The sequence below is a fragment of the Crinia signifera genome, chromosome 2 (genome assembly GCF_055691185.1).
Source record: "Crinia signifera chromosome 2, ASM5569118v1, whole genome shotgun sequence".
Lineage (NCBI taxonomy): Eukaryota > Metazoa > Chordata > Amphibia > Anura > Myobatrachidae > Crinia > Crinia signifera.
In genome coordinates this window covers 252,656,653-252,670,255 of record NC_139218.1, presented here as the reverse complement: position 1 = coordinate 252,670,255, position 13,603 = coordinate 252,656,653, and the positions used below count along the sequence as shown (strand labels likewise).

Genomic DNA, 13,603 nt, shown 5'->3' with positions numbered 1-13,603 from the left:
CCTAAATTACTTTATTGGATGCCCCTAATTAGCCCAGTAAGACAATTGAATTCCCCACCCATAGGGTGAGATTTAATAGGATGAGAGATTCAGAAAGTGAGAGATTTGGTGAGAAATCTCCAGTTTTTTTGAAGCGGCAATCATTTACACTGCAAAATCAAACTGTTTTTTTTTTAAAAAAACTGGAGATTTCTTACCAAATCTCTCACTTTCTGAATCTCTCATCCTATTAAATCTCACCCATAATGTTTTCTGTAATAGCGGTACCAACATCTTTCACAAGTATATATCTTAAATTGTCCACTTAACAGATCTGAAGAAAACCCACTAACTGTTGATTTTATGTATTGAACAAAATATATTTAATTATTTTTACTCCTTACAGATAAGGATGGCTCTTACATTTCATCTTCACATCACAGTCCAAATCACAGGCTTTCACCCATTCCTAAAATCGAGCAAATTCCCAAGCCAAGCTGTGATTATCCAGATACTCGAGTGGAAGCAGAAATAGAGAAACTCCCCAGGTACAGCAACACATCCCATTGAGCTTATTTATACAGCACCAATATATTATTACATATTCCCTGGTGATTCATCTATGCATGCGTTGCATGACGTGACTAGCACACAGTTTGCTGTATACCTTGTATAGTTTCCAATATGAAAACAATCCTCTAGTTGTTGCAGGACATTTATACTATTATTAAATAGTTAAGACACAAATCCATAAATATTGTAAATAAGCCAGTGTCCTCAAAAACCTATGTTTTTTTTTTTACTTTCTTTTCAAAATGGTGGCCATCCTTAAATGGGTGTGGATTATGAGGTAGACCATGTCTAGACAGTCAATAGGTTGGCATGAAATCAGTCAAAGATCAAAAGGTCAACATGAAAAGCCTTAAAACGGTAAATTGCGCTGAAAATCGGCAATTTACCGTTTTTTAGCTGCAGTGGGAAAGGGGCATTAGCTTGGAAAGAAATATCATGTTTTCATGAGAGGTACACATTACAGGTAACTTGATACCAAAAAGGCTGAATAAAAACAGTAATACATAAATTGGTTTTGGTAACAAACTACTTGTACATATGTAGCTCTCGCATAAAACTTTAACCTGAAATTTCTTTCCAAGCTGAGGTAATGGCACCCTGAAAAGTCATATATACGAAAATCATTTGTTCTCATTGGGCCATGGTTTTAAACTATTAGCAGATAGGGGGAGAACGGACAAAAAATGATGGACCACTTTGTATGGATTGTCCCCTGCTAAAAAACTATTAATTAACTCCTGCAACTTTGAATTTCTTATCATTTCTTTGTGAAGCACCAATCATTGTAATAATGAGCATGTTTAAGGCTCTGCCAGAGGCATCAGGATACAAAATGTCTGTCACTACTTTGCAGTTAAAAAAAGCAGCATTTTATTTTTTTTATTATGTTCAAACCAGAAAAGAGTTTGTGAATCACAGGATATTCCCTGTAGATCATTATTTTCCCCACCGATAGATTTCGGATTAAACACTGGATTTAATCATTTACATTTACTAATAAAGGCATGTGAATATGGATGTATTGGTTAGCAAGAAGGCCTATTCAGAACCCTGCTGTTCACTTTGATATCAGAGGTTTTCTCTATTGTACCATTAACACATTGGTGGAAATGAACTAAGACAGGAGTTCTATTGAAGGTGGGATGTTGCTATGGGGAACCATTCAGATTCTTTCGATTATATTCTAGAAGGTGCAAAAATAAATAAGAAGCAGATTCAGTTTGGTTTCCTATAGCTACATCTCATCTGAAATAGAACTCCCATCTTAGTAAATAAGCCCCATTTACTTCAAAGTAAATAGAGCAGTAAATACTGCTAATCTTTACAATAAATGGAGAGTATGTTACGCACAAACATTCCGTACACGTGACAGATTAATGTCCCACCAGCCCTCCTTGACTGAAGTGTAGCCGTGGTATTGCTGTAACTTGTGTGAGGAACCATTCCTTACCTCCAAGTTTTCATTTCTTCTTTCTAGTGCTCCCCGGCAAGATGCTGCAAGTTTGGATACAACCAACCATTCAAAGCCTGACCAGCTGCTTCCCGAGGGCCCGAATCACTCTGACTCCTCACTACACGGTAAGACTTGGGGGGAGTATTCAATGATATATATTTCCATGTGCAGCGAATCCTGTTTAGGATTCGCTGCACATTCGCAGGGTTCAGGAGGGCTGCAGCATTCGCTGCCAGCCCTCCCTGTCACCCTATTCAATGCAGCAGGGGCTCGCTGCCCTTGCTGGTGAATTTTTACCCCTACGGCGAATGGGGGACGGAGGCAGGCAAAAAAAAACAACAAATTTTTTGACACCAAAAAAAAAACGCTTTTTTAAAAAAAGATCACATTCCAGTTCACCTAAAAAAGATGACGAATGTAAAACGGAGAATCATGGCGAAAATCAATGGAGAAAGCAGTTCTCCATTTGAGCATTGAATACACTCTCGGCGAATCCCAGTGAAAACCCCATTGAAATACACCAGCGAATTGCAGCGAGCATGTGTAGTTTCACAGCGCCAGCTCGCCACAACGATCTAAAATAAAGTAACTTAACTCCATGCCAACTAATATGAAAAATTAAAATATGTATACAGATGAATTTCCTTCAATAGTTTAATAAGTAGGTTGAGCCATTGTTTTAGTCATGTACTGAAACTGGCAGCTGCAATGCTCTGTAGTATAGTGTGTTATGTACATAGACTTTAATTTTGCTACGAACATTACATTCAGTACATATGGGCTACCCCCTCCGAGTAGTTTTTCCCTATCCTGATGTCATAGAGAGTAACACCACTAAGGAAATCTGCTGCCTATAAGGTTTGAAGTTAAACTGACTTGCTGAGCTAGAACAAGCTTTCCAGATCAGCTGGTTTCAATATGAATTGTGTCGTTTTGCTCTTCAGCTGGATGTAGAAATCCCACATAAAGTGAGTCTCTTAGATAACGTATGGCAAACATGACTCTCTGGCTTTCCTCCTTACTTTAGAATAGTTTTGAATATGAACTGATAAAATCCATGTTGTGCTAATCCAAACGTATTTGGTTTTGATGAAGATGTATGGGACATCTGTGGCTCTGGAGGGCCTGTGTTGTGTTACTATGGATAAATACACGTTGTACTACCCTTTACGGTCCAACAGAGGTCCCCTGTCAGTGTTACGTGACGATATCCAGGGCTGCTGGAATATTTCAGCACAATCACTAATGTTTTATGTCAGTGACCACAAACTCTCTATTTAGCATAGGAGAATGTTTTCATAATCTTCTGTCCCAAAACGGACCATAAACAATAATAAGACAATCACAGAACTCAAAAATTCATCCACATCATGTGTGTGCAATAAACTGCTCATTGTCCGAGCTACATTAGTGCTGCCAGTACCTTAGTGATCAGAGTGTTCTATAATAGTAGTGTGTAAGCTGTTGTGTACTACTTGATTACTCCCAGATAACAGAAGACATTTATAAAACCTTATGCTATGCGCAGTGGTAGATTACACCTAATTGTTGGGTTTAGGATTAGATTTAATGTCCATGTATTTCTCTGAAATCCCACAGTTTACGAGACAGAAATCAGATTTGTGAAATACCGTACTATTTACATTAAATGCTTGTAAATCCGGAACACTGCAAAATCTGTCTCTTTTCAGAATTGTGTAATAGGTTTTGTTATTTCTGGATGCATGAAACATGTCATCGCTATTTATCCTTCAAATGACAAAGCACATATACAATTATATTGTTTCAAACACTAGTAGTGTGTATGTAACCAAAATATAGTGTGCTTGTGGTTTGGAACATGTTTGGCCTGGATGATTTTGTTGAACTATAAAACAAGGAGATTAAATACGTAAAGGACCAGTACATTTTAACAAAAACTGAAAAACACTTTGTATTTAACCTTGTCACCCACACTGGTAATAATGCCAGCTAAAGTCTGCCCGCATCTTCTCCAGAAAACAGAAGAGGGCAGCAGTAAGTAGTAAGACCATGGTCCTTCTGTAGTCGTCAATGGAGAACAGCAGCTGGTTAGGATGGTACATATGCTTGATCCTTTTTCTACCTTGCATCTGCTGTACTTAAATATTCTGTTTATCAGGCAGTCATCCTTCAGCCTTCAGCTGGTGATGACTGAACTTGTGTAAAAAAAATATATATAATATATATTTATTTATCCAGTAGTGAAACTATTGTCAGGAAAAGAAGAAAATTTGCTAAGATGTGTATTCTACTTCACATGTGATGTTGCTAAGGGCAACCAATCAGAATCTACTTATTTTTTTAGCACCCTCTAGAAGAAGTAGAATACACATCTTAGTAAGTTTCCCCCATTGTCTATTACTGCTGATCTTAGTTGAATTCCAATGTGACTTAACGATAAAATAATTAATCTTCCGATAAACATTGTTTTCTATTACCCTAGATTCTAATAGGTTGAACAGAATTTGAGTTTCTCTGTTACATTTTGTCCCCCATTGGTCAGTACACAGCATTGCTACTTTTGGTTTCTAATGGAGTTGCACCATATCACAATGCGCAGAACATGACAATCTGATCAGCGTCAGCATTAACCTACAGAATGAGCCAATTTAGACCTACAAACAGGGCAGCAATTTCACAGCCCAGACGATTATCGGAGGACTGCGCATGCATACGATACACTGTCATCAGTGGCCTTCGTAGTGCTCAGTGAGTCCTGACTTACTTGGTGCTTGCGAACAGGGGGGGATCCATTCAATGGTGAGAGATTACGAATGGATTCCCCCCTGTGTGCATGGACGCATTTGCAGCCGTGCACATGGGTGGGATTTCACTCCTGCCCAGCGAGCAGATCTGAATCGGACCCTGTGTTTCATTCAAATGTATTATTGTCTGGTGTCTGCCTTCTGACACTGAGCATATGTCACTTAGATATATTATTAAGCCTCAATTTGCTGATGTGGATAGCCTAGCAGTTATAAAGTTAATCATTTGCTTTAATATAGAGAACACAAAATATATAAAGTTACAACATCCAGGGAATGGTCTTTTTATCTGTGCTATACATGTCACTACTCCCTGTGTATGCAGTGACATCACTGTTAATGAAGTGTAAAGAAAGACAAACTCTCCAGTTTTCTGCCATGATAGAATTGGTCCTCAATGCAGCATAGTGTGTGAACGCAGTCATTCCCAGACACTCCTGCCAGGCCCCGCACTACCAGATAATGGGATCATTGTTAAACTGTCCCCCTCCTCCTTCTCCCTCAGACCAGGAGGACATACCAGAGCAGCTTGAAAGTGATTGGTCTCATCCATCTGAGGACTCTGTTCATGACATCCGTGTCCCTGCAGATGTACCAGTGGCAGCTAATTCACTGCCTGGCTCGTGTAAGTCAAGTGATCTTCACGCTCACATAATCAATACTCAGCGTTATTTTCTATTACACAGTCATTGTTTGGTTCTGAACACAGATATCTATGCTTTCCTATACTGATATCTGTGCCATTCAGGGAACATAACTGTCTCCCTAAAGTTTCAGGCACAATTCTCAATACCAGATTATAATTTTTTTTTAAATATGGAAAATACACATTGAAAAGAAACAATTTGGGTGCATACAGAGATTTACTTCTATGGTTCAGTAATAATATATTCGGTAATAATATATATGAAGCCATATAAACTGGTTTGGATTTCTGTAGGTAGATCAGTGACACTGTAGAGCTGCAATACTGTAACATGTGCCAGCAGAGCTGTCTCACAGCTAAATGACCACTGAACATGCAGCAATTTCTCAAGACTCAAGAGTGTCCTTCATGAGTGTGCTGATCACATACAGTCGCCAACCACCAAAAGACCCATCTAGAACATGTACTTTTTTTCTGACATTATTGTATGTGAAATGTTACTCGCTACATGTCTAACAGCCATGCGTAGCAACTGTGTGTAGGAATGACTAGTTCAAAGACGCAATTCATTCATTCATTCAAGGCTGTGTCCTTATGCTAATGCCATGTCCAATTTTCAAACCACAGAAAACACCCCCCAACGCATCATTGACACAGTGCATTTCAGTCGCTTTGTGTTTTTAGACTCTGTGGGACGGATTCAATGTCACTCTCGATCTCAGTCTAAAGTAATGTGAGATCGTGGGGTAATATTCAATTGATGTTTTCTATTGCACTGATCACGCCCATTAAGGTCAGCTTTAGCCGTGCATAGCGTCTAAACTCCGAACAAATGAATGAGTATGGCGCGAAGAGTACCATTTGTGAGCCAAAATGGGTGACATTTCGTGTATTTCAGTTTGGTACTCCAGACGGGTGCGAGATGAAATGTTGGCGCTGGCAGTCATATGTGCCCAAATTGAACAACATTTGAATAGCTCCACTGGGCGCTTCTGGCTGCTGGCGTGAAAAACATTTGAATCTCTGGTACCGAGTCTGTTGCACCATGGAAACTTGCAAAAGTATGGACTCTTGTGTGAGCGACTCTGTCTATTTTGTATGCAGCCGCTTACAGTGCCATGAACGTGTTTGCTTAGTAACCCTCCTGTTTGCCTAGTAACCCTCCTGTTTGCATCCAAATCTGTGCTGTGTCAAACAATAGGGATGCATGTACAGACTTAAAACATCAGTTGTTTGTTGGGTTGTTCATCCAGAAGTTACCATTTTAATATTCAGCTGTTTGAAGATATAAAAAGATTACATACCTCGGGTGGTATCCTATGAGCTCTGGAAATTTACAGCTATTTAATTACCACCGCCGCGGATTTCCTATTAGCCTTAATGCTGGCACATATCAGGTATATGTTTGCCCTGCCTCTGGCATGCAAAACTCATACCCCTTTCAGATCGCACCTAATTATTGGGTTCAGGCTGATTTGTTGCCAGTTTGACCCAGTAATAGGTGCAATTGAACGGCTTTACTGGGTCCAGCAACCCAGGATTATGAACCAGTACAAAAGAAGGGTTCTAAATGGTTCGTTGCCGGGTTGCTGTGCCATGTGAACAGGTTAACAGGGTTGAGCGTTAACAGGTTCACAATGATGGAGGAGGCAGTGCTTGCACCAGCACCAACTCCAAGTGCTGCCTCCTCTCCGCTGAAGCGGACAGAGTGAGCAAAATGCAGGGTTGTACCGGTACTGGACCATTTCAAATTTCCGGTGCGACCATGCATTTTGCGATCTAAAAGCAGTATAAATTTCCAATAAAATCATATTTTCTTCAGTGATAGCTACCGAGAAAGCACAGAAGGGCGTGGCTTTTCACAGCCCTATGTGGTTTTGCATAAATAGGGGAATTTGCAGCACAACACAAATGTTAAAACGGCCTATTGTTAATAATATTAATGATGATGAATGCCCAAAAATGTCACCCAGTCATGGGACATGTGCATATAGTAAGTGGGCTTGGACTGTATGTATAACATGTAGATAGCCAGCACTGCCAGTATGGTGAGCCCATGACTTCTAATAACCTGTTGGTGTCTATTTTCAGTCAGTAGTCAGGATAAAACCGACAACCCAAGCCAAGATGAAAATGTAGAGCGGAGTAAGCAAATTGACCCTCAAGAGGATACTGAAGACCCAGATAAAGAACGCTCTGAAATCCTTATGAGTGCAGATTACCAGCAGGAGGTAATAACCATTAATTTTGTTGTCTTTTCCTTCTGTGCCTGTAAAATATGAGCTGTAAATTAAAAAGGGTTCTGTATGATTAAAAGACTGTTAAAATACAGACCACCATTGGCCGATGATCAAAATGCCGACATGGTCAAAAATTAGACATGATTTTTTTTTTTAAGGGTGTATGTTGCCATAGGTCGACATGAACAACGGTATAAGGGGTAGTCAATATGTAGGTCACGGTGGTCGAGCTTGCTCGACCGCCGTGACCCTGTCCCGTTCACGATCAGCTAGACCGAGAACATGCAGACGGGATTCAATGTCCCTCCTGCCGGGGAGCGAGAAAGGGGCGTGGCCGCGAGTTGCGGCCGAGAAAAGGCAAGCTGCAGCCGGCAGCTCGTCACTTCCCGGCCGTTCTCGGCAGAACGAGCCCAACAGCTTGTGATGTCATGCTCGTTCTGCCGAGATACCCTGCTCAATGGTGTCGGAGAAGACCGCATTGAATAGGGCCCTAAGTGTACCGCATCTGCTCACATTGGGAACGTTGTGTCTCTGCGCTCAGCACACTGTAATCCACCTCCTCGTCTACTGGGTTGGCAAAGTATGAACAAATCCTTTTCAAAGAAAAAAAAATCATGGACAAGTCATATTGACTTTGACCTGTCGACAATTAAAATGATGGTATTTCTATCATGCTGGCATTTTGACCATGTCGGCATCATGAATGTCGGTCAATGGTGGACGGTATTTTGGTTGTAGGTAAATTGACTGCATCCCATTAAAAGAGACCTGTGGAAAATCTAGTGAGCCTATAGAAACTACTATGTTGTGTAGACCTGTAAATATTATTAAAATGTGTACTTCAGTAATTATCAGTTCCTAATCTACAGTACACATAAACATGATTGTTAAGTAGAAATGATTTTGGAAAAATGTTGTCCTTGAACTGGTGGCCTGTCTGATTGATTCTTAGGTTTTGGTAGCACAGCCTAAAACATCTGCTGAAGAACAGGAGGGAACTGTACGGGGTAGTAATCTGGAGGAGGTGAATCCCTTGGACAAGTACATGCAGTTGCTTATGCAGAAAGGAGCAGAGGAGCAGTCTGACAAGGTACAGTATGCTGCCAGCATCTCGTCCTGTTGTTTAATATTGCCAATGCCTAATGTGCAATTTTCTAGAACTGTAAAACTATATGGTTACATAGTAAAGTTGAATAAAAAAAAAATCCATCAAGTTCAACTTGTTTTGTTACATAACTCATTATGGGGATTTGTTCACGTACACATCCCCTTGCGTGCTAGCGAGGGGATTCAGGCGCCAGGGGGAGGCGGGCGTTCGGCCAGGCAGCATTTTCCATGATCTCTGGACTGTGATTACACGCAGCCTAGCGAACAGGTCTGAATCAGGCCCTTTGTTGCCAATGTTCGGTTAAAGTGGATCTCTGTGCATAGCTCAAAATGAATGAGACCCATAACCTGAAGTGGAATTTGCACAGAGATAATAGGCTAGAATATTGGTATGTGGAAAAACCCATTTGATGGGAGGTGGTGTCCAGTATTTCTAACATAACTTAACCTATGGGCTAATGTAGTATATATGAAAATCAGATAAACGACGGTCAGTGGGACCATTCCTTGTGTCCTGATCATTTTGTGTCTCACTTATCATATCTTTCCCTAGCATATCAGTCAGTAATCTCTACAGCTGGTGTATCCAATATGAACGGAACTGGGTGTAGCAGAGTCCTACAGTATTCTAGTCACCTAATCCATCAGGTTTGAATGGAATGCATTTTTTTTTTACATTTCCAGGTTACCAAGGAATCCATGGAAGATGTTTCCATTGAAGAAAAACTATTTAATGAAAGGTAAGCCTGTTACTAATGATCAGCTAATAAAATGAGTTTAGCCTCTTTTACTGCCTTAACATTCAAATGGTAAACTTTCTTGTACACACCGATGTGTATTTACATCTCTTACATCTATGCCTACCCATTGGCAGTTGTAGCTATTAGCGACATCATCTGCTCTACCATTGGCTGGTGGTCACCATTTGCATTAAGCCCATATAGTCTGGACCTCTGGCACTCAGCTCCTGCATGTCTATGGAGCAGAAGAGAAGCAGCAGCAACTATACTAAATTAAGAGTCAGCAGCTAAATGGAGGAGAGACCGTGGCTGCCTATATTTGCTCTATTTCAAACTACTCTTCAAAGACCTGATTTCTTTTTGTTCTTTTTCAAAGGTTCATAAAATTCTCTGAATAATTTAAAGGAGGAGCTGTAGTACAATTGTACTTTATATGAACAATTGTAGGTACTTGTTTCCTAGCACGGCGCCCACGATATTAAGTCGTACAATATAATTGCATCGCAGGCCATACACCCAATGCGATGCGATTTAAAATTGTATAAGCCCTATACGATTTTTAATTGTATAAGCACCCTAATGGGGGGTTACAATGTAAAATGCAACCCCACGCCACCCCCACTATGAACGCCAACCCGAAGCGTGGCGAGCGGTGGCGGTACGCATCCTCCGACCTCTTCATACCCCCACTATCCACGTCGGCGTGGAGTTTATTTTATATGGCGTGGCGAGCGCAGCGTATTACTTTACATGTATTCCGCTGGGTTCCCCACGCTTCGGGCTCAGTAGCTCGCTGCGCTCGCCACACCATATAAAATCAACTCCACGCCGACGTGGATACTGGGGGTATAAAAAGGTCGGAGGACGCGTACCTCTGCGCTCGGGTTGGCGTTGATAGTGGGGGTGCTTTTAACATATACGGGGCACATTTAACATTGAAAACACCCATTAGGGTGCTTATATAATTTTAAATCGCATACCATTGTATATGCAATACAATTTAAAATTGTATACCATCGGCTGACATCGCGTAACATCGCATCGCATGCCTTATGGTCTGCGATGTGATGGGCGCCGTGCTAGGAAACAAGTACCCAATTGTATTTCCTAAAATAAATGCATCTTTTTCCCCATAGAGTTAATATTTGCAATGTGCGTCTGTGTAATTTCTAGTACCCCTCTAAACCATACACCTCCTCACCATCCCCACTAGAAAGGTTTACTAGCCCTGAAGGGAGATTATTTAAGGAGCAAATAACCAGGTAAAGTGGGAATGTTTCAGAGTTGTAGGGCATCTGACAGGTTGTTGGTTTGGCTACTTCCAGAGCAGAGGTCAGGGAACAGGGGTAAATTATCCCAACTGGGGTCAAATTAAATTCCTGGGGGTAATGGACGGTCACGCTGCCGAGACACAGCCAGACATGCATATGAATCTATATGCATGCCCGGCAGCGCGACCATCCATTACCCCCTAAAATTTCATTTAATTGTATATAGAATCTATACACGCTTCCTGCTTGGTGTCCCAGGCCCCCCTCCTCCAAGTCCACCCAATTCTGCAGCAGTCGACTAGTTGCAGCACCATCTCAGCAGCGTGCAGTCTGTATTGTCACTGCAGCACAGAGTATCTTTGCCTGGTTAAACGCTCCTGTTAAGGTATTCCCATCTCTATTCTAGTCACTATATCATCTTGAAATACTGATACTGATAGTTGCCTGGAGGTCACATTATCAATGGCTATACCACACACAGCCTGGCAGCCACTGATGATGATAATGACCAAGTATGGCTGTGGTACAAATTTTGAACCACACAGCCATACGTGGTCGTCCTCATCATCATCGGCTGCCAGACTGTGTACCGTACTAGCAAAATATATCATTCGTTTCTGGGGGTACAGTGTATATTACATTTATATGATTTCCTTCCTTTCCAATCAAGGGGGTAATGTCACTGAATCTAAAAATATTTTTGGGTAAAAGGAAAAAAAGTTCCCTGACCGCTGTTCTAGAGCAGTATTTGATGTGAAGGATGATTGGCTGCATAGAACCAGTACAAACATCATACATGTAAATAAAATAAAAAGGAGTGGGGGAGCAAATTCTCTGTGCCCGGCGTTTTGTACGGATGTCATAATTGCATAAACTAAGAAAACAAAAAATAATAATAAGAGCGCTCTGACTTCTAAACTCCTTTCTCTCTCTCTCTTCACTCTTCACTCTCTCTCTTCAGTATCACAGCTCATTCTCCCGGAGAAGCAGATGAGGATTTCTGGTAAACAGTCGTTTCCTCTTTCCAAGATGAATCCAAGTCCTTTGAATTTGTGTGACCAGCACAGCATGTTTTTATTTGATGTGGAAATTCTGTCAAAGGCTAAATCTAATTGCTGAAATTGTTGCATATATTTTTTCTGTTTTTTAACCCCACAAATGACTCCTTTTAGAAAGGAAGTGGGAATAAATAGATTCCTCTCCTGATTTAAGTAGAACCCTTTGTTCTAAATGAATTTTAATGTATAGAATAAGTTCAGCAATGTTTTCAATATTTATTTCCAGAATCTTTTTAAATGGCAAAATAAAATATTTTGATTGACTCCATATACAATGTTTATGATATTGTATTTGTATTTCTTATAGTATATTATCTATTAAATATTTACCTGAAGTATGAAAGACCAGTTGCTTGTATATGTTTGGTCAGCATGTACTTCCTTGCCACTTATTTTTTACTCACTTAATGATTTCACTTTGTAAAACATTAGGTTAAGAGCTAAATTCCCCTCTATTTACACTGTGCGAACAAAAGGTTTAGATTAGTCGCAATAACATTGGTGCATATTCTTCACAAGAGAATTCCAGTTTGGTGCATACCTTAGGCACATCGATGTGGTAGCACAGGTACACAGAACAACACAATTGCACTGGCTATCCAGACCGCTATGCAGTGTTGACCCTCCTGAGATCAGGGAATGGATGGGTAGAAAGGGGCAACTGATATTTTCCGATAGGTTTTCACTGCTGGGGATTGTTCTCTGCCGTGTACAAAAGGGTATGGGTCAGAGGGTCGACACTATGAATGTTGACATGTGAATCATGTCGACATGTCTAAGATTGAGACACGCATTCGGTCGACATGAGTTTTTCCAGTTTCTTTCGAGGTGAGTCAACATGGACCCTGTATCAGTGTACCGCTGCTATTGCCATGCTTTGGGCACTACTATATTCTCCCTCCATGCCCTAGTGCAGTGGTTCCCAACCTTTTTTTATCTCCCGTACCCCTTGATTAGGCATTTCATTGGTAAGTACCCCCTCCTCTCATTTTGAAATATGGACAGTACTTAGCGGTATGTGGATCCTTATGCATGTCCTTATAGTAAGGAGGAGTAGTATACAGCAATGAATCATGCCCTTCTGTGTCTAGACACTGGTTGTGTATTATCTCCAGGATTCCCGCTAACACCGGTAGGATTTATGCCGCTGCTTCCTCCACCTCTGTCCGTGCTGGGCAGATGACTGCTGAAGTCTGAGGACAGCATGGGAAGCTCCCAGTGGATTGCTGGTCAGGCATATGACACAACATGGTTTGTCTCCATGGCAACGGGTCTTCTTCAGCCATCAAAAGACCTTTTCATCGTCCGCCATTACCAATATTATTTTGAAGTACCCCCAACTGGTCTGCAGAGTACCCCCAGGGGTACTAGTACCCCAGGTTGGGAACCACTGCCCTAGTGGATGGTAGGGTATGAAATGCTGCCTGTTATAGAAACAATAAAATGTGTAAAACTCATGTCGATATTTTAAATGTCAACCTTCCTATTGTCGACCTAATGATTGTGTCAACCTTCCGGCCTAATCGACCTAATGTATGTTGACCTTCATTGTGTCGACCTATACACACACTAAAGAATAAATGGTTTTCATACATTTATCATATTAAAGTTTAGAAAATGTCTACATAGCCAGGATTGCAGAACCTGTCTGACCAGCCAAAGGTCAATACCAAATGTGTATGCATTGACTCTGGCAGAATGCAATGTATAGCCATCGCTGTAGTGTGATGGATAGCATAGGTGATCATAT

General features: G+C 40.9%; 1 protein-coding gene across 3 annotated transcripts in view; it reads left to right on the top strand.

The window, feature by feature from the left end:
- Positions 1-12,139, top strand: part of OFD1 (OFD1 centriole and centriolar satellite protein) — a 46,418-nt gene extending 34,279 nt beyond the window's left edge. For all 3 annotated transcript variants that reach the window (XM_083174300.1, XM_083174299.1, XM_083174298.1), the window contains exons 17-23: positions 386-527; positions 2,030-2,130; positions 5,297-5,416; positions 7,529-7,668; positions 8,630-8,767; positions 9,469-9,524; positions 11,757-12,139. In XM_083174300.1, the coding sequence (XP_083030426.1) occupies positions 386-527; positions 2,030-2,130; positions 5,297-5,416; positions 7,529-7,668; positions 8,630-8,767; positions 9,469-9,524; positions 11,757-11,802 (743 nt within the window). In that variant the 3' untranslated portion in view covers positions 11,803-12,139. The remainder of the gene's footprint in view (positions 1-385; positions 528-2,029; positions 2,131-5,296; positions 5,417-7,528; positions 7,669-8,629; positions 8,768-9,468; positions 9,525-11,756) is intronic.
- The last annotated feature ends 1,464 nt before the right edge of the window (positions 12,140-13,603 follow it).